This window comes from Lagenorhynchus albirostris, chromosome 21, assembly GCF_949774975.1.
Source record: "Lagenorhynchus albirostris chromosome 21, mLagAlb1.1, whole genome shotgun sequence".
Classification (NCBI taxonomy): Eukaryota; Metazoa; Chordata; class Mammalia; order Artiodactyla; family Delphinidae; genus Lagenorhynchus; species Lagenorhynchus albirostris.
Genome location: NC_083115.1, coordinates 25,845,440 through 25,867,362, shown reverse-complemented (window position 1 = coordinate 25,867,362; position 21,923 = coordinate 25,845,440). Strand labels below are relative to the sequence as shown.

Below are 21,923 nucleotides of genomic sequence, written 5' to 3'. Positions count from 1 at the left end.
TGCTTCTCAACATGGAGTTGACCATTTGAGCAACAGGACTGTGAACCATCATCTTCACTTTCTCATGATTAATGGCCTGTGACCCTCTAGGCTGAATGTTGGTGAAAGTGTTGTAAACAACAGACCAAATGCAGGTTCCTTTTACCCAACTTAAGCACCAGCACCTCTTCCTTTTAGCAAATTGCTCATCCAGGAAAAGCTTCCCACTTAAAAGATGAGAAAGTTAAAGACCAAGCATGAGCCCTTCACAGAGCAGAAAGGACCAGAGATACTACAGCCTCCAGATAGGTAGCATCTTGGTCAGTCACTCCCGTGGTCCTGTAGAAGATCTCATCATCACCATGAACTTTGATGCTCTAGATACTCAATTCCCACCCTCTTGTGTGCTCACTATTGTTCCTTCTGGTCCCCCGACACCAACAGTTCTCACCCCGAGACCTTTACGCCATTATCCCTACCATCTTTCCTCATCAGTGTCTTTTCTTCACATAATCATAAAGTTGATAGAATAAAAATAAACCAGTTTCCCAATAATTAGTCTACTAACATCAGAGAATAATGTTTCCCTTTGGGCTTCATAGAAATAATATTTCAGTAAAATGTAAACAATATTCTCAGTAGTATTTTAAAGAAGTATTTATCAACAGGAATAAAGAGCAACAGACTCTTTCAACAACTCTCGATATATGCCAGTGACATGATTCTGAAGTTTAAGTCAGTAAGAAAAAGTATGTCAAGGGAATGTAAAAGTGGCCCTATCTTGACCTAATGAAAGACTTCACCTATTCTAGAAGAGTAAACTGACTGCATGGGCATAGCTTCATGCAGTTTTCCATAAGTAGTGTGTCTTTCATTTAAATTGAATTAGTTTGCTGGAGTTGGCAGAACAAAGTACCACAGACTGGGTGGCTGAAACAACAACAATTCATTTGCTCACATTTCTGGAGACCGGATGTCCAAGATCCAAATGTTGCCAGGTTGATTTCTCCTGAGACCTCTCTTCTTGGCTTGTGTGTAACTGTCTCCTGGCTGTGTGCAAATCCCTGGTGCCTCTTCTTAAAGGAACATCAGTCCTGTTGGATTAGAGCCCAGTCATTATGACCTCATTTAACCTTAGTTACCTCCCTAAAGACCCTACCTCCAAATGTAGCCATGTTGGGGCTTAGAGTTTCAGGGTATGAATTATGAGGTGACAAAATTCTGTCCATAGCATCTCTGAATAATAATTGATTAGCAGTTAATTCAATATTGTATTCCCAGATAAGTACTTGCTATGCGGATATCCTGGTTTGCCAAATTAGGACAGAGCCATATGCTTGGATAAAATGACATTATCATATAAGATGAAATGCTTAACAAGAACACATGACTGAGTAGATGTGATGCCAACTCTTTAGAAGTGACCTAATGAAGTACTGTGGGCAAAGCCAAGATGCTTTTCCAGAAGCAATTTTGGGCTCGCTCTAATGCACAGATAATTGGATAATCAAGTGCCCAAATGTTGTGCCTAATTGTAGAGCAAAGTTGACAAAATTAGCCTAGAAAAATGTTTAAATTATACATAGCTAAATGCCCATTTCAGTCCAAAAATAATCTCTGTAAAGTAGGCACAAGACATCTGTCTTAGCAGATACAGTAAATCCAGAATGTTTATCTTTAGTTTTATATAGTAAATGTTATTTAGTAACACTTAGTAGAGAAAGTAAACATACAATATCTGTCCCAGTAAAGCAGATATAGGATAGTCATCTCTAAGCAGTGTGACTTCCTGTCTGTGAGAAAAACTGGCTGTAAAACACTTGGAGGAAACAGTGAGTTGTTCTAGGGCTGCTAACTAAAAGCGTGTGAAATGCTAGCAAAAGTAGCTTCATTTTGGTACAGTTAATGCCTCCTTAGGAAAAAAAAAAAGCTAATGGAGCAGATAATTTATTAACAGGCTCCCTAGTTTCTAAAATTAAAATTCACTTCTTTTTTTCTTGATTATGCACCTCTTTCTCTTCTTTATTACTGGCCATCCAAATGTGGTTTCCAGCCATGACAGTACAAATCAATTGGAAGTCAGCAAATTGAAGAGTCCTCGTAAATTGTCATCTAGTCCAGTAAAAGATACCTCACACCTACCTGATCTTTATGGCAGAATTAAGAAAGAATAACGAATCACAAAACGGCTTTGATTCATGATACTCTCAGGCATTTTCTTATTTTTTACCTAATCTGTTATTTTTCTACCTCTGTGACAATTGTTCGGGTAATACATTTTTTCTAGAATGACATTTCCTTTTATTTACCTTTAACTCCCAACTTATTCCCAAAAGAATTTACAGAAACGTATTTGTACTTTTTTCCTGAACACAAAATAACAAGATTTTTAAACACTGTACCAGCTAACATTGCCAAACATATTAAAAAGGATTTTATGTTTGAGAGGGGCTTTCCTTTCCATTGACATGGTATTTTTGGCAGGAGTTAAATTCAATTTCTAATTTTTCTAGCATTTTGTGGCAGATATCGTGGATGGGCTATGCAGATGCCACTTTAGAAAACACTATTTTCCTTTGTCTTCCTCCATGAGAGAGTCTGGGAAGTGCTGGTGTTACATTTCCAGGATCCTTCAGAGGTAGAAATGGTCAGATGAGCAGCAAGACACAAAGAGATGTAGCAGAAGTCACTAGATAGGGCCTCTGGAAAAGTTTTTTTTTTTTTTTTTTTTTTTAAAGAAAGAACCCCACTGGCTGCCCTTGTGCGGGACTTTGACTCTCTGCTTTCTTCCTACCTTGAGACCCAGCAGCCACTTTGGGCCATGAGACCACAACCCTCAAGATGTCAGCCAGCACATTCAGGGTGATGGAAAATAAAAATGAAGAGCCTGGGTTCTTACTGACCTGACCCACTGGTCTCTTTTGCACTCCCTACATCCATTATTCTTGTTATATGAGGAAAATAAAATGCTCATTAATTTAAGCCTAAGTTCCTTGAACTTTTTGGTTACTAGCAGCCAAATGCAATCCTGACACCATATGAAACACAATTCATGCTATTTAATGACACTCATACTGTGCCCTGTGAAAAAGAGGACAGTTTAGCTTGTGAGATTACTTAGCTGTTTTTGCACTACTTTAATTTATTGGTGGATTTATTGCACACGTTGAACCATTTCTATGTGATTATTTTAAAGTAGGCATATACAATAAATCCACTTTGCTTGTTTTAGTCCAAATTAGGGACTTTGTTTTAGTCCAAATTAGGGACACAAAGCTTTGTTTTAGTCCAAATTAGGGACCGTAATTGGGAAACTACTCCAATTTTCCCTTTGATAGCACACATGGTTACATATTTACTTACGGAATATTTATTACCAGAGGTTATGAATGGTCTAAATCAGTAATTTTTTTGGGGGGGGATGTTATCTCTATATCTGCATTCCATTGCTGACACAGCCTAGGAAAATGTGTGTTTGTTGGGAGAAGAGGGGGTTAAATTCTGGATGTTCTTTTGTTCAAACCCTTGTCGTCCACTAGAAAGTAGCTCTTGCCAGGCTCTGCACCTAAGTGAGTTCAAGGTTCCTCATCATGAAAGCTACAGCTTCTCATCCCTTCCCCCCACGACCAGGGAATGCCTCAAGTCCTGAGTTACATACTGTCCTGTTTGACATCTGTTTCTTCCCTTCTCTCCCAATCAGTGTAGCTAAATGGCCCATGGGGAAATACTAGAATTTGTGATTGGTAGGGGTGGGGCTCCCGGGGTGACTCTGATGTATAGGCAAGTTTGGGAACCACTGATGGAGACAGAAGACAGAGGCCCAGGCAAAAGAGGGGTCTGTTTAACTTTACTTGAATCAGGGATGCCTCATTCTCCACAAGCACAGTAGTTAATCTCTCAGTCTCAAAGCTTCCGATCAACAGGAAAGACAAAAATAAGACAGAGGCATCTCAGACATTCTCAGGTCTTGCATTCTGTCATGCTAATGCTTGAAGGGCCAACTTCAATTGAATTTCTAAAGTTGAAGGGCTTCTTCCTTTCCTTTTTGACTTGTTTCCTCCTGAAATCAGGGGACCAGGAATGCTGGGCCTTTGTTAAGAGGATGGAAATTAAAGTGGAAAAGAAGTAGAGGAGCCCGGAGAAGACCACCACATGAAGGAGCAGGGGTGGGGCGCAGGGTGGGCGACGGCAGCCACCGGCTTCTGGAGCCAGTGTAGCTGCCGTGTGACCATAACTCCTACAGCGCCAGAGCAAACCACTTCCACATGGCCTACGGGGAAAGAGCTCTGGGCTGGACAGCAAGGATGTCAAAGTTCAGAGTCTATTTTCCCTTTGACTGTTTATTTTTATTTTAAGGACATTTGATGTTTAATATTCACTTCCGAGTATCTTTGACGAGACAGGTGTCTCACCAAGTGCCCTGTGATGGTCAGCCGTCACAGTCTCTTCGAATCACTAGACTGTAGACTTCCTGAAGATAATAAATCATTCCTGGTCCTAGTACCCTAGCACATAAGGCATGTTCCACAATTTTTTAAAAAATGAAAGGGAATAATAAAGTTCCCTTGGTTATTATGTGAAAGATCTGTGAATTGAACCTATATTCTCAGTCTGATACCCCTTCCTGTAGTCCATGCTACCCACCAAGCATATATAAATGGGTCAATAGAAGGTAAATCTTCATAATAACTTAGGATTGGTGTTCCTGGCAGCAGAGAAGCTAAAATCAATACAGCTGATAACCCTAAGGTAAGTCTTGTCTTATGGTGGCATTTAGGTGTCTTCTCTCCAATCTTTATTATGGGACGATGTTTCACAATAATTTAGGAAACAGTTTGATAGATTATCCGGTTTCTGTAGCTCTTACGGCATGATCGTAATAAAGCACAACGGAAGAATACAATCCACGTAAAAGTCTAGAGACTGTGCATAGCCTGGTCCTCAGTCAGTCCTGTGTTTTCGTGTCCTCCCCATCTCTGCCTTTATCCCCAGAACATGATCACTTGTGGCCTTCTTGCTCTTCCGCCTGCCTGCCAGGAGCATCCCTCCCTCAGCCCTGAGTGCTACCTGCTGCTCACTGCCTGTGGGACAGCCTTCTCCCTTACCCATCTGACTGTCCCCCACTTCAAGTCTCCGCTCACAGGTTCACTTTTCAGAGACCTTCTCTGACTGTCCCACCTGAAAAGACCCTCTCACTACCCTCTACTTCCTCCTAACTGCTTTCTTTCTCCAGTGCATTTGTCCCTGTCTGGCATACTTTAGACTATTTGTGTATTTTCTGCTGGCTGCCCTAAGCCACACGCTCCACAAGACCAGCTGCTTGGTCTGCTCACTTGTTTGTTAGACCTACAGCTAGAGCAGTGAATGGTGCTCAAAAGTATCTGTCACAGACTAAGCAATTAGGCAACGGTGAGTAACTCTTCATAGAGAAAAAAAAATAAAAACCTACGCAGGCTGTGTTACAGCTAAAAACTACCCAAGCCTGGGCAGACATTTCAGAAGTTCCTTTTAAATAACAATACAATGCCAAGTGTCCACTTTTTTCGGGCACTATTTAAGTACTAGGAAGTCCAGAGAGAGATAAGGCTTATCATTCTGGAAAAATTAACAGTGCAATGGTATAGAAAGACAGGTCCACATCTCAATCAGTCTAGATGTGACTATTTCTTAAACCTCTACAGGAGAGCTACCTGTAAACCCTAGAGTAGGGAGCAAAAGTAATCTGGATTATAGGGCTTTGAAGGGACTTTAACCAAGAGGGATATTATAAAAAGGGAGAGGGTAGTATCTTTGACAGGAGGACCAGCGTGGAAGCAAGCATGAAGTGTCCTGGAACACTCAGGATGCCTCTGCTGCTGGAATGAGAGAGCCCTGGATGGGTTGGGAGACCCTGAGGTCGAAGAAGTGTCAAGTGTGTGGAAAATGTACCCTGATTGACCTGAATGGTCTCTACAATTCACAGACCTGGCAGGTGGGTCCACCTGCAGGTGCGCTCCTGTGGGCGGGTTTGGAGAAGGCAGGGCAATTCCTTGGGAGTGTGGAGGAGAAGATGAAGAAGTGAGAGCCAGAAACAGGGAGTCCCCGATGCATGGGAAAGTCACGTGGAGAGAGTCAGATGAGGGACACCAAGCCAGGATATTTAGCTGTGCAGAGGAGTCCAGGGGAACTCGGTTATTACTCAAACCAGCGTTCATTCATCTGTGCCAGTTCCCCTGTGTGTTGGGGTCGTGGCAGGTGCAAAGACGGTACAAAAAGAGGAGCAATAATGGTTCTCAGTTAGCAGGCAGCCTTACAGGGAAGCTGTGGACTGTACCATGAGGTAAATATAAGACAGCAGCTGTGGCATTTTGGATTAAGGATTGGATTTAATTAAATGACTTTTGTAGATCAAAAATTGTCAAATAATTGGCAAGTGGATATGGCTCACCGTAATAGTTTTAATATCCTTTCTCAGAAATGCGGCTGATAAGTTCTCTGCCATAGCAGACTCAATTGTCAGTCTCAGTATTTTGGTTTACATGTCAATGAATACTGATATGCCAGGAAAAAAGAAAGAGCTCAGATACATTACAAAGTAGTGAATCCAATTATGTATTATATAAACATAGGCATAGTATAAACTATCAAATAAAAATCAAATGTATTAGAGATGAATGTTAAATATGTAATGTCAATGTAACATAAATGTTTAAGTCAATTATAAAAATAATATTCAAAAATAAATACTTCATAAAATTTAGAAAAATTAATCAACATGAAAAAGTGAAAATGAATAACATTAATTTGTACTTTTAAAGGTCATTGTCAAAGAAGAACACATCAGTAGGAACTCCATTGAGTCCCCAGTAAACTTTTGTACAAATATCCCCAACTGCTAAAAAAGCAGCATCAGAGAAGGAGTGAGGAAATAATTACAACCTAGTATTTTCTTTAGGCTCCTCGTTACCAAATCCCATTTCTAGTGATAATTTAGAAGAGATATTTGACCAGCTTTTTTTTTTCCTCTGGGGGCTTCAATCTTTTCACTGATAACAAACAATGGTGTTTGTTTCCAGGAAAGCACGTCAAGGTCATCTTGGACATTTTGCATTTTGTTGCGCATAGAAAGGAGGTTTGATGCAGTTACTGTTGTCAACGTCAACCCAGTCTTATTCTTACTTTACTTGTTCTGCTTGTTCAGAAAACACATGAGGTAGATGCAGATTCTCAAGTGTAGACAGTGTGACCTCCAAGGGAAATATCTGAATCTGTGTGGATTTTGTCACAATTACTTAGGGCTCGTGCGTAGGGGTCACGAATGCAGAATGTCCAAAGCTGCCCGAATGAAGCTTCACTGGCCTAATCGTGGGACACGTTCATATTCTCTGGGTGATGAGTAGGTCAGGCTCACACACGCGGACCTACTGATACTGATACATCTCACTAGTCCATGCCGAACTCCTAGTAACAGACGTGCCAGACAACAGGTTCTGCTCAGCCAGCCCTGGCCTTGCATCAGGGAAAACCAGCATCTTTAGTGGAGATGAAGGACCACTGGATGCTCTAGACCCTCAGCATGGGAAGCGGAAAGACCCTCATCCACATCCACCCTGTGTGTCTACACCCAGTTTATTTCAGAGCACTCTGCAAAGTCAGGAGTTCCCTGACTCAATTAATGTAGAAAACAGTATTCCCCAAAATGCCGTAATGTATTTCATTATAAAAAGTTATGAGCTTTAGCATCACAGAGGCAAAAAGAAACTTCTAGAAGTCTAAGGTTTGCTAATAATCATAGTAGTGGCTAATATTTTGAGCCCTATATGCCAGGGACTAATGTGAATTATACAGTTTAGCTCTCATAGTCGCCTGTGAGGTAGAAAACAGTAAACTGAGGGAGTGAAAATGGAAACTTTTCAAGACTGAATTGCACCTGGTGGTCCAGCAGAGCCTGGGAATCTCAAAACCAAGTCTGGTGTTCCCATTCCTGCCCTCAAAGCTGTGTCCTTGGTCAGGACCCTGGACTCCTGCCCCCCTACCCAACTGACAGGCCACACCAAATGCAAGGTCTTTTCTGTTATAAGCCATTGGTCTGAATTGCCTTTGTTTATTTCAGTCAAAGAAATTTGGTTCAAGGCATCCCAAGTGTTAAATTCAAGTAGATACATTCCCAGCTCTGTTCAACTCAAGTTCAACAACTTGAACTCCAAGGCCCGTCCTTAAGGAAGAGTATTCTCTGAGGCTTTCTTGGGCCTGTGTTGCATCTGGGAACATTTTAGCTCCTGTATAAATGTTATGTTAGGGTTGTCTTCTTTATTTGATACCTGAGCCATCAGGAGAGTGCGATGAACCTGTCTGTACACAGTACCTGGTTTTGTTTTGTTTTGTGTTTCATTTGCTAGTTTGCTAAGAAAACAGAAGTGGTAATATCCTACATGTTGAAGGTTCAGCACCATAATATTACAAGCTGATTTCACTTTGAAACTCCTGAATGCTCGCAAGTAAAGTTTCTCCTCTTGAGGAGAATAAGCTATCTCTGGGTCAATCTCTGGGCTCGTATAGGTTCCCCACATGGCAGGCACATGCCTGAAAACCACCCGGAAATTCAGCTCATAGTCACTTCCACAGACATTCCAAAAAATGAGAACTTGATCAGAAAGCGTTTAGGTTGCTAATAAAACCGACGTTTGAATTTGCTCTTGGTCGTGGCAAATGATGAGGTGCAAACCTGTGAAGAATCTGGGAAGGATGACCGAGACACACCTCTGTGAGCCGTACCCAGAGAAACCGTCCTGAACTGTGGACACTCACTCTTCTGCGTCTGCTCCCCAGCCCTGCGGAGGGTCTTCTGAACTTGTATCACATCATGTATCAGATCACATCATGTATCACCTGAAATCCCTGCAACATCTGCTTCCCAAAAAAAAAACCCCACAGGCTGCTCTGGACCAGTCCCTCCCTTCCTCTGCAAGCCACCTCTTCCCTCCCATCTCCCTGCAGGTCCTGAGCACAGCGGCCGTGTTTCCTTCTCCACCCAACCCTTCAGCCTCCTGCATTTCACTTCAAACTACCCTTCATCATCTCAAAAATTGTTACTGTTTACCTCCATATAATGTAAGCCCCATGCCTGCAGGAATTTAGTCTTGTTTGTCCACTAACCGTCTTACGTAGAACAGAGCCTGACTCACAGTTGGCCCTCAAAGAATATTTTTTGTATGAATAAATGAATAACATATTTTAGTTAATACATTATGTCGTTAACATGACAGAGCAAAGTTGAAATGTATCTATAATTTTGGTGTATTTGTATCCACATTTCATTACAATGTTATAATGAAAAGAGGCTTGATGCTGCATATTTTCTTTCATCTGAAGACCATGAATATACTTGTTTTGTTTCATAAATGAATTTTAACATCAATTGAAGGGAAAGAATATTCAAATGGATATATAGACTTAAATATTCAGTAGGAAATGAACTATCTTATATGGCTTACATTAAAAAACACATCAATTAAAACAAAATTGGTGTTTACATTTTAATGGTAGCAATTGTAGGTAACATGCAGGAAGGGTGTAGACCAGGAAGAAACGTCTATTAATTGTAACATTTGCATTGTCAACACATCTGTGTAGCCTTGTGTATCCCTTAAAAGACAGTAAGTTAAATACCTTTCTCTTAAATTTAAAGTACACATTTTTCTCGCTTTTGTAAATAAATGTTAGATGAATTGAGTATCCTTTTGAAACTGTTTACAGAAACAATGCAAAAATAAACCACTGTTCATTTTCAAAATTGTTAAAAAATGTTAATTGTGTACCTTTTTAATGGTTCATTTGTCTTTCCCATTTTCAGAAATTGAGAAGGGAGGATGTGGGGACCCAGGTATCCCTGCCTATGGGAAGCGGACAGGCAGCAGTTTTCTCCACGGAGACTCCCTCACCTTCGAATGCCAGGCAGCCTTCGAGCTGGTGGGGGAGAGAGTTATCACATGTCAGCAGAACAACCAGTGGTCTGGCAACAAGCCCAGCTGTGTATGTGAGTACTGAGCCTGGTCCTGGGTCTATTCCGAGGCTGCCTTGAGAGGGGGAGAGAAGCAGGGCGGGTGCTGAGGGCGGGCAGCTCTCAGCATCGCTTGGGAGCATGACATTGACCAGAAACAGCCAGGGCTTCTCAGACACTAGCTCTCATGCTTTCTTCACTTACTTAAAACCAATCAGTGATGTTCTTACTACTAGATAGATTAACTCACTGAGAGCTTTCCACTAGAAAGATCCTAACAGAGCATCACTTCCATCCAGAAGGGCTGATGCCAGACTGTTTGAGCCATCAGTAGAGCCCGGGGTCTTTACAACCCAATAATGTCCTGTGACACTTAAGACAAGTTGTGAGCATGGGCCATGCTGTCACTTTGCATTTCAATGGAAGAACTGCCTGCTTCCTCATAAGTGTTTTAACAAGTAGAAAAGAAGGACTTAATAGCCAATTGAAAAGCAGGATTGTTTTGTAACTAAATATAGCAATGACTGGGAACACATATGAAATTATGTGGAATAGTAAGCATATCCACACCCTAGAAATAAGTCCAATAGATGTTCCCTCCAAAAACTGAAGAATATGTATTCATATTTGTGTAATATATACATATATATAAATGCTTTATATATATATATTCACATATATAATGTATATATGTGAATATATATTACTGACTTTTGAGTACACATTAAGTATTCCAACAGATTTTTATATTATCCACCCAGGACACGGTCTGATTTTCCAAGTTATTATTTAATCATTGTTACCCTATAAATAATTTAAAAATTAACTTGAAAAAATGCACTTTAAAGGCAAACACAAAATTTAAAATGAAAAGTTATCGTAGAAAACTGACTAGAACCAATACTGTTTTCTGGAAATTGTTCTTATGACACAGGCATACTTTTTCATATTAATATTTGCTCTTCTGAAGGTAGAAAGTTGCAACTAGAAATTTTAATATTTGCCACAAATTTCAGTCAACTTGATAGGATCATTTTTGAATCAAGCTTGCACTTTATTATGTATAGGCTCTAGTTGTTCTATATATTGAACGTATTCTATTGACAACTTGGGAAAGAGAAAATGTTATGGTCCAGGATCACCCATTTAAAAACAGTTGGACGATCCTAGGTAACTGTAGGTATGGATTTTCCCCAAGTCCTTCGCATGTAGCCAGTCCTTTGGATATGGGCAAAATTGTTTGAAAATTTATCTGTGTCTTCACAGTTTCCTGTTTCTTCAACTTTACGGCATCATCAGGAATTATCCTCTCACCAAATTATCCAGAGGAGTATGGTAACAACATGAACTGCGTCTGGTTGATCATCTCTGAGCCTGGCAGCAGAATTCACCTCATCTTTAATGACTTCGATGTGGAGCCTCAGTTTGACTTCCTTGCAGTCAAAGATGACGGGATTTCGGATATAACCGTGCTGGGCACTTTCTCTGGCAACGAGGTGCCCTCCCAGCTGGCCAGCAGTGGGCACGTCGTTCGCCTAGAGTTCCAGTCGGATCACTCTACCACCGGCAGAGGCTTCAACATCACCTACACCAGTAAGTGCGCCCGCACCTGCCCCATGTCCACTTCTCCCCTGGTTCTCACGTGTGTGAAGCCCAATGTCAAGGCTGATACTCCAGGGGTTTCATAATTACAGTTTGTAAAATTATATAGCAGTATCCTGAGAACCTAGAAAATACCTCACTCCGTCTAGGTTAGTGTCCTGCTCACCCCTATAGTGAGGACTGGATCACAGGTCTTCTCTCTCTCTGGTTTTCCATCCATCCACCCATGTGTCCTCCATGCAACAAAATAGAATAGTAAAAAGGACTGAGGCGTTTGGGGTCAGGAGCCATGGATTAGAACACCTGCACTTGGATATACTTAGTTAATTTGGATAAGATGGCTAACTTTTCTTTGCCTCAGATTTCTCATTTGCATTAGAGATTATATTTAAGAACATCTGCTTAAATTGCATTGTTAAGGGAATAAAGTAAGATAATAATGTTAAATAAGAGTTATAATTTACTGACTGCCTACTTCTCTTAGGTGCTGTGCTTATGATTTGACAGGAATTATTTCATTTAACATTGCTGGAACTCTGGAATAGAAGCTTCATATTCCTCATTCTGTAAATAAAGATAACTAGGCTCAGATCACGAGAGTAATCTGCCCAGGGACAGGTAGTAAACACAAGACCCAGGATGCTAATCTAGATATGTCAGAACCGAAAACCTTTTTTATCACCTACGTATCTCATCTCTGCTTTTCTTAGTGAAAAAGTGCTTTCAAACTGCGAAATGCTGTGTAGATGATAGTGATATCTCTCTATACATCTCTTTCTCTCTGTCTCTCTAGTCATCAATATTCTGTTTATTGAATATGTTTATTTATCTATGAAGATATAACTGAAATTTGGGAAAATAAATTGCTTTATAAGTGGTTTTGTTTTCTTCTGTTTTAATACTCATAATTAACATTGAAGTATTTTTTATTCTAGTCTTTTTTCTTTTTCTTTTCAGCATTTGGTCAAAACGAGTGCCACGATCCAGGCATTCCCATAAATGGACGGCGTTTTGGTGACAGGTTCCTGCTTGGGAGTTCGGTCTCTTTCCACTGTGATGATGGCTTTGTCAAAACCCAGGGGTCGGAGTCCATCACCTGCATCCTGCAGGATGGGAATGTAGTCTGGAGCTCCACCGTCCCCCGCTGTGAAGGTGCGGGTCCTCTATTGTTTGCCAGTTATTTTCCTTTGAAATGGTACATCTAATTTAAAAAACAGACAAGCAAACAAACAATCAACAGTATTGGTTTCCTAGGGCTGCCGTACCAAGTACCACAAACTGGTGGCTTTAACAACAGAAATTTATTCTATCCCAGCTCTAGAGGCCGGAAGTCCAAGATCGACGTGTCGGAAGGACTGGTTCCTTCTGAGGCTGTAAGGGAGAGCTGTGTTCCAGGCCCCTCTCCCAGCTTCTGGTGGGTTTGCTGGCAGTCTTCAGAGTTTCTTGGCTTATAGAATCATCATCCCCGTTTTCTTCATGTGAGAATGTGTCTGTGTCCAAATTTCCCCTCTTTCTAAGGACACCAGTCATATTGGACTAGAGCCCAGTCTAATGATCTCATCTTAACTAATTATGTCTGCAGTACCCTTATTTCCAAATAAGGTCACATTCTGAGGTGCTGGGATTAGGAATCCAGAATGTCGTGGGGGAGTGCGTAGTTCAACCTATAACAACAATGTAGTTTTTAGTTAACTATTTTGTTGCCCTTAGTGTAGCTGACATAAATACTGCCTAACTAATTTTCTTCTTGACATTTCCACTCTGGTTACGTATGTAAGAAAACCAAAAGGGAAAAAATTAAGGAGAATATTACCTTTGATGTTTACTCAGGTAAAAAAAAAAATTTACTTAGAATGTAAACTCATACCCTCCCTATCAGAATGGTCCAAGTGTAATGAGCTAAGAAAGGCCTTTTTAAAAAGTATCTCTAGTAAGTGCCGAAGAAATACAGATACTTTTTAAAAAGTAGACATTTTTTAGAGCAGTTTTAGGTTTACAACAAAATTGAGTGGAAGATACAGAGATTTCCCACACACCCCCATATATGCACAGCTGCCCCCATTATCAAACATCCCACGCCAGATGGTACGCTTGTTACAACCGATAGACATATGGTGACACGTCACCATTACCCTGAGTCCGCAGTTTCCATTAGGGCTCCCTCTTGGGATTGGCCGTTCTTCGGGCTTGGGCAAATGTACGTGACATGTATCCACCATTACAGTGTCACACTGGGTGTTTTCACGGCCCTAAAATCCCCTGTGCTCCACCTATTCATCCCTCCCTCCTCCTTCCCTGCTTGCTAACCCACACGGGCAGTGGGGCTCTGCCTCACCTCCTTGTTCTGCCCTCAGCTCTACCTCCAAAGTTATTCCTCATTAGTTCAAGGATCAGCATTATTTTAAATCATCATTGGCTGATGCTGCTAAATTTACAGAACGATGTTTCTCATTTCCACAGTTTCATAAATTGTTAAAAATGATTTGCTGGACTGTGGGCACCACCCGGGAGTGGAACCTTGCTAAATTGAAGGGCAAGAGCACAGCAGTAGGACTTTCCTTTTTTAATTTATTTTGATCACATTCTAAATGTATGCTTCTGTATATTTTACATTTTATCAATGTTAATAAATGGCTAGGTTATTATCCTTTATAAATAAGTAAACAATACAATCAGGGTTCTCAGATAAATGGTACTGATAACAGGGCAGGAATAAATATGTTTGCAGATACTGCTTCAGCCAAGCGTTTCGCTTCTGACTTTGAAGCGTGAATAATTTTACAAGAAAGAAGCTCAAAACAAGCAATACTGTCTAGTCTCTGTTCTGTCTGCCATGGTTTTCGCTGCCACTGGTGTGCTTACCTGCAGTGGGCTGTGTGCAGATAGGTGTAAGCTGCAGGGCAGGTAGGTTTCTCCGTGCAGTTGGGGAAAGAAAGGGCACTGGGAGGTGGCAGGTGAGGGTTCCCATAGAGTCAGACAAAAGGAGAAAGTACCACATTAAATGGGAGCAGGCAGTTCTCTCACTGTTTGGAAGAGACCTTCAGATGAATTTCAAGGCAAACCACAGCTATGGGTTGTTAACAGCAAAACAAACCCTTAGCACAAGGACTGGTTAATGGTGAATTAGATTGTTGAAGTTTACTTGTACTTAGAAAGTCAATTACTAAGGGAAAGATTTTTCTCTCTTTATTTGTTCTACATTTAACCTGCCTCTATGCTTCAGCATAGATCAGTGTCATTAAAAAACACAAGTTATCTTGAGGGAAAAATTACTGTACAAGAACACATCTCTATGGCAACAAATTTTAAAGTTCAAAGAAAATTGGTGATTTCCTAGCAAAATATAAATTACCCAAAGTGATGCAATAAAAAGTACAAAATGTGAATAAACAAAGTACCATAAAAAGAAATTAGAAAGAAGATTAAAGACTGAAAAAGACACAGGCACCAGAGGCATGCACAAGGAAGTTGTCTTTCAAGTTCAGAGAATTTTAGCATTGGGAACATGGTCCCAGATAATGGAAAAGAGGCACTAACTCCTATATCACATTTTATAAAGCCAGTTTCAGTGTGATATACCCAAGCCAGATAATTGCATTAAAAATAAAGCTATAGACAAAATGTATATTCAAGAAGGACTTATTTTAGGGCTTCCCTGGTGGTTCAGTGGTTAAGAATCCGCCTGCCAATGCAGGGGACACGGGTTGGAGCCCTGGTCCGGGAAGATCCCACATGCCGCGGAGCAGCTGGGCCCGTGAGCCATGGCGGCTGAGCCTGCGCGTCCGGAGCCTGTGCTCCGCAACGGGAGAGGCCACAGCAGTGAGAGGCCCTCATACTGCTAAAAAAAAAAAATTCAATTGCAAAGATTTTATCATTTTAACAACATTTCAAAATATCACTTCAAACGTATGTGTGACATTCTAAATATGTAGTCATGTTCTTTTCATAAATTTTTTACTTTTCTTTTTTCGTTTCTTTTTTTCTATTACAAATGAAGCTACTATAATTATTTCTATAGATTCCACTGTGTCAGTTTTTTTCTAACATCAAAATTTGTGTAAAATTTTATAAATTTTTCCAGCATTTAATGCATATTGCTATTTTTTCCATAAAAGGATATTTTTCCAAAAATATTTTTTTAACTAGGAACATTTTCATGTTTTATTTGATATCTGTAGATTCACAAAAGTGATTATAAAGATGGCAAAGAACTTTGAGAAAAAAATAAATAAAATCTGAAAAATGTATGTGGCTAGGCAGAAACATGTTAAATATGTTATTATTGTAAATTTTCTGTAGATTTTACAGAAATGCGTACTCACTTTTACTGAGCGCCAGGCACATACTTTCCTCAAACTCCCTTTTGTCTATATAATTATGGATGACTGTTACCCAACACTTCAAAAGGATTGATGCACACTCGTTCACGTTTATCGAATTTTATTTATTTATTTTTTTGTTTTCTAACAATCACCAGCAATTTAGTAAGATGTATGTGGCAAATTATTTTAATAAAATGAACACAGCCCAAAGTGAATAAACACGTAAACATATTTTAAAACATACCCACAATCACACACCACAGAGTAGTTTAATTTTAGATGTGAGGTAATTTTAAGTTTGTGTATCAATAGACGTTTGTTGACATCTGAATACATGTAAAATGTGGGTATCAGTGGAATTCGCACCTCGTGACTTCGTTGTGATGATTGAACGTGATAATTCCTGGAAGTCGTCTGGCAGACACCACTCACTTAGACTGTGCCATTATTACCATTATTAGATGGGAGGAACTTTGCTGCAGGTTGATGATAAATGCCCAGGTGTGGAATATATGTGCTCTGCTTTCAATATTGTTAATTTACTTGGGAATAACTTTTGCTTGAACAGTAGAAACCATTAAGTCCATGAACACAGAAGCGAATTCCTGAAGTAACTGAGGTGCTGCCATGGTCCATATACATAATTTGACCTGTTTATACCCTGCATCATCTTTCAGCCCCTTGTGGTGGACATCTGACAGCTTCAAGTGGAGTCATTTTGCCCCCGGGATGGCCAGGGTATTACAAAGATTCCTTAAATTGTGAATGGATAATTGAAGCAAAACCAGGACACTCTATCAAAATAACTTTTGATAGGTAAGAAAAAACTTTGTTTTCCTTAATTTGGACCTGATGACCCATGCATGCCCAATGTTTTTATTTAAATGGATCTTAAATCTTAGAAAGATGACAGTTTTTCATTGGTTCCCCCAAAGGAGTTCACTTAAAAGGAAATAGGCGCTTGCTTGATGAATTCTGTTCTTCTGGAATTTTATCTTCTAAGCCCACGGCTACAGCCCCTCTGCAGACATGGTTGAGGGCATGGTGGCCCAGACAAGCATTCCCAGAACTCACAGTCGCTGGCCCTTGAGTCCACCTCTGGGGCTAGAATAAATTCTGCTTGGTGTTTGATTGCAAATAGAGCCTTTTGATCCCTTACGTATTTCTAGAAAGCACAGGAAAAGAGTTCTCCCACTCTGGGGATGGCTCTGGGGACTGAAGGGCGGTTTGGGGTTGCAGAGCTGGCAACAGCCTGTGTGCAGCAGATTCATTACCTGTTAATTAGCTGCGAGTGGTTCCGTCACTGCAATGGTATTTGGCTTAGCTGTTTGATAATGTATTTGATAATCTAAGAAAAAAGAAGCATGCTATTTGAATTCTCCATGATCAAATATTGTCCAGATTGTCTCAACAATCAGTTTGAAGATTAAGAACCAAAAGTACTTTGGAAGGGACCCACATGCTTTAAACTCCAAGGAAGCATCTTTGTTTAGTGTTTCAAGGTTAATTAATATCTGAGCAAATTGGGCTTTCTCTAACAATGACCTTCTTAACTAGACTGAGTTTGGGGTTCTAGTATTCAGAATACTATAATGTCTCAAGACAGATGTACATTATTATATTATTTTTTAACTAATTTTCTAATTCTCAATGACAACATCCATACAGGAAAGGTTTTTAGCAGGAATTATGTTATCACTTAGTGATTATTTGTATTTGAAGTTACTATTGATATTATTATATCTGATAGGATAATTATAACTCCAGTAGGATAATCTCTCAGAAGAAAAGAAAAAATTGCTTTATGTGTTCATTATATTGGAGAATGGATTCTTGCATATAATCTTAGTCACTGGGAAAAAAAACCTTTATAAATATTAAGTAAATTGTTTGGTTTCTTATTAATTTTTACACTTTGTAGTATTGAGAGGGAAAAAAGAAGAAACACATCCTGATTTCCAGCAGCACAACAAATTTAAATCATTTAGTAAAAATAGTGATTTTACATTCTGGTTTGGCAGAAGTTATTAGCATTCCATTTTCAGTTGCCTGAACAAAAATACTCAATTTTTCTCAATCTTGTCTTTTCGATACTATTGAACTGCGGTATTTGCTAAATTCCATTTGTAAGTACCAACATTTCTGATATTTTCAGACACTAGTGATTATTACCCTGGACATAGTACACCACCCTTCAATAGTGTATTGGTTTATACCTTGAGCTGTGAGCTGACATCCTAATAAAGGATGTGTTTGCACAAACAAATTTTAAATTCCATACTGATGTTATTGTTACACATTGTGTGCTAGGTTGCCAAATGATGAAAAGCATTTATATTTTTCTTTCTGAGGTTACCCTGGAAATCGTCCAGCTCTTGAGGCATGCCCTCTGTCAGTCCTGGCTGTCTCTAAAGATGAAAGATGTGAAAACTTCAGTGCACATACTTCAAATGAGATTTATTCCATGCTTATCTAGACTTCTTGAATGTGCACTGAGATAACTGTGAAGTCATAGCATCTTTAGAGAACATTTTTAATAGTAAAAGACAAAGCTGCCCTATCCCACCCCAAATGTCCAGCCTGTGGCTGTATTCTGACCTAGCCACACGCTACACCAGTTGTTTGAATTCCCCTTTACGGAAGATAGAGGGTCAGGGACCATTCTAAGTTAGTTGCAAGAATATATCATTGTTGTGCATTTGCACTAAGAGGAGTATGTGATTTAATGATAAACAGGGCAGGGCCCTTTGATTTCAGCATCTTTTTTCATTGCTCTGTGCCGGGAATCTCAGACAGCCACTCTGTTCCTTCCTCTTCCTCCCCATCAGCAGCATATGTTGCAGACCCTGGAGACCCACAGCACAGGCTACCCTGGAATTCTCTGTCTGAGAGTCACTGATGGATCAGAGGCTCCAGTCAGTTGAGCTGCTGCCTGAGAGCCATGCCAGACACTTGGAAACTGCTTTAGCTCTTTGAGGATGAGATGGGCCTATTTACGAAGTTATCTCAGTGCCTGGAATGGTACCTCCATTTCATCAAAGAGCACCCAAGTAGCTGCAATTGTATATAAATATAATATCAGACCAGATGATCTGGAAGCATAAGTCCTTCTTGGAAGAAAAGTTAAGCACTTTTTGGAAGCTGTTCTAACCTTTTCAGATCATTGAAGTAGTATTTGGTTTCTGAAGCAGTAATGTGCCCGTGCTCTCCCACTGTCACACAAGTTAATGGAGCTTGAAAAGGCACAGAATTTTTTGTTTCAGGAAAGGTATTTAAAGTATTGTCATGTATTTTGATTTACCCTTTTCCTTTAGGAGATCATGTCACTTCAATATGCTCATTTTAAGAAATCCATAATCATGTTACACTTGGGATCATGAAAAACAGTTTGAAAATGTGCCATGATTGACTTACACTAACTGGCGCTTCTCTATCTACTGGCTCACAGTATTTTTATTTTAGAGCTGAGTCACTACCCCCGTTTCTGTCTGTGATGCTACTGGATGGAGTATTGAGTCAGAGGGAGGGATGTGGGGGTGGGTCTTCCCCCCAGAAATAAGTACTGTCCTCAAATACTACACGTGCTCAAGTCTTCAAAACATATGTACGTGTCTCTGTATCTATTTTATGTCCCTTGCTGTACTTGGGTTTTTAGTAAGTGAATGATATTACAGGATGTCTGTACGTTAATGCAGCTCTGCATCTCTCTTCTGACTGGATACGCTTGCCCACAGATTCCAGACAGAAGTTAATTATGACACCCTGGAGGTCAGAGACGGGCCAGCCAGCTCGTCCCCGCTGATCGGGGAGTACCACGGCACACAGGCGCCTCAGTTCCTCATCAGCACAGGGAACTTCATGTACCTCCTCTTCACCACAGACAATAGCCGGTCCAGCGTGGGCTTCCTCATCCGCTACGAGAGTAAGTGGTCCTCCCTCCCCAGGGCTGTGCCCGATTGTCGGGTTGAGTTCCACACACGTGGTCTCATTGTGTCACGTAGCAGGAGATGTGCTGGGAATGCATTTCTAATGCTAGTCAATGTAAAAAACAGCAGTTCTTCCCGCCTCTGTGCACACTGCACTGTGCCATCGTCAAGACTTTCTCTTATTAAGGACAGAGAGCCTTGGGGATTTCTACTTTACGACTCAAAAAGAAGACATATTCGTTTATTATAAAGTAAAATAATAAACTAATTAAAACAGTGAAACGTGTTCATTTACTGCACGATGTAATAATAAATTTCTACTATTAGAAAATATACCTGTTGGCCAAAAGAGCTACAGGGCATGTCACTAAAATTATATCTCCTGAGCAATATATTTTGTTAGAAAAATAGTTAGGGCAGTTGTGGTACTTATTTGTGAGTATACATGTGCCTGTTTCAGTCAGCAGAGAGCCTGTAACTAAGAGAGAAGGAATTAAAACTCGTTTGAACTTTTACTAAATGACAAATACCTGTTGTTATTATTAACAACTGTTAAAAATGTTAAAGAACAATTATTAGACATATTTAAACACAATTGCTAAAATATCATAATGCAGTGTATTTTGCAAAGCAATCCCAATTCCTTCCCATTTTTGTTTCCATCTGTCCAAATTTGGCTCTTAGCTTTAGCTTCTGAAATTAGGAGATCGAGAGATTATATCATTTGATAGTAATATTTATGCAGGGGTGCTTCTGGAATGGAGTAGAGTGCAGTTCAGCCTGGGAATGCATTTCTAATGCTAGTCAATTTAAAAAACAGTAATTCTTCCGTTCACTGAAAATTCTTCGCTTCTAGAGTGGAATGAAAGAAGATGCATCAGAGTAGCTCAATATGGAATCTGAAGGAATAAATCCTTTATTTTTTTAGGATTTTTAAGGTTGTTCTTTTTCAGAATCTTTCCTAAAATAAACTAAACAAAGTTTTAATGTTGTTGTAAAAATACATATAATCTTATAAATGCATGAATGGGGCCATATCTAACATGCTGAATTTTTCATCTTTTTTTCTTTTTCTTTCCTTCCTTTCTCCACATTGCCCGCTGCTACTCATGTTAATCTTACCCAAACCCTATCCAACAACTAAAATTAATAACCTGTTGTGTATATTTCTCTTTTTTACATGCTTATCTATATAATTATATGCAAACATATATATGCAAATACACATATAAGGTTATGTGTACTTTTTGATTAAAAATGGAATTGTATTAGACTTGTATTCTGATAACAAGAAAATTGATTATTAATGATTTAAAGATTAATTTCAGATTTAATTCAAAGTTATTATGCTTTGTATATATACATAATTTATTTCAAATTTACATATTTTTAAACTTGCACATTTTAAGAAGCAGAAACTTCTGTATTTCATTCCTTTCTTAACATTCCTTTAAGTTATCACTTCTCTTTGGAGTGAAGATGTGTATACATTACAGTCATCTGAATTTGTACAACTCCTCAGCATTGATCTGCTAAGATGTATTCTCTCCACCCCATCCTGCACATTTTTCTTAAAGCTACATACAATAGGTTGGCCTTCGGATATAGAGTTGGGTGAAACTTAAGAGAATAGATAGTTTTAGGTGCTAACAAACACTAGAACAGAGTATTCTATGTTCTCTCTCTCTTATTTGCATACCACAGATTATTTTGCCTATTTCTAGTCCCTTTTGAAGAAACAAGTTCTAAAGCCCATATGTAGGTAGTAGAAACTAATGTCATTTGCTTCTCTGCCTCATTTATATAAGTGGGTTGTTCTTATTCATGATTTCTGGAAAATCAGGGAAAGTCAGTCACAAGTTCCTATTTAGATTGTCACCATTATATAATATAATATAATATAATATAATATAATATAATATAAATTTATTGAGTAGATAATTCTAACAATAATCATTATAAACTGAAAAGACTGACTGCATTATGTTTCAGGGTTCTTTTTATTTATCCTATATTTGAAAATGGACATGAGTCTGAGTAAGACATGGTATAACCCAGTGATCCTCAGAGGACAGTGCTTTTTGCCATTTTCCCTTCTTTTCATCAGTAAAAGGA

General features: G+C 39.4%; 1 protein-coding gene across 1 annotated transcript in view; it reads left to right on the top strand.

Annotated features, from left to right (window-relative positions):
- The window catches only part of CSMD1 (CUB and Sushi multiple domains 1), a 1,400,820-nt gene that overhangs the window by 1,068,032 nt on the left and 310,865 nt on the right, over nt 1-21,923 (top strand). The window contains exons 13-17 of the mRNA XM_060136411.1: nt 9,812-9,994; nt 11,225-11,551; nt 12,518-12,712; nt 16,560-16,698; nt 19,617-19,804. Of these exons, the coding sequence (XP_059992394.1) occupies nt 9,812-9,994; nt 11,225-11,551; nt 12,518-12,712; nt 16,560-16,698; nt 19,617-19,804 (1,032 nt within the window). The remainder of the gene's footprint in view (nt 1-9,811; nt 9,995-11,224; nt 11,552-12,517; nt 12,713-16,559; nt 16,699-19,616; nt 19,805-21,923) is intronic.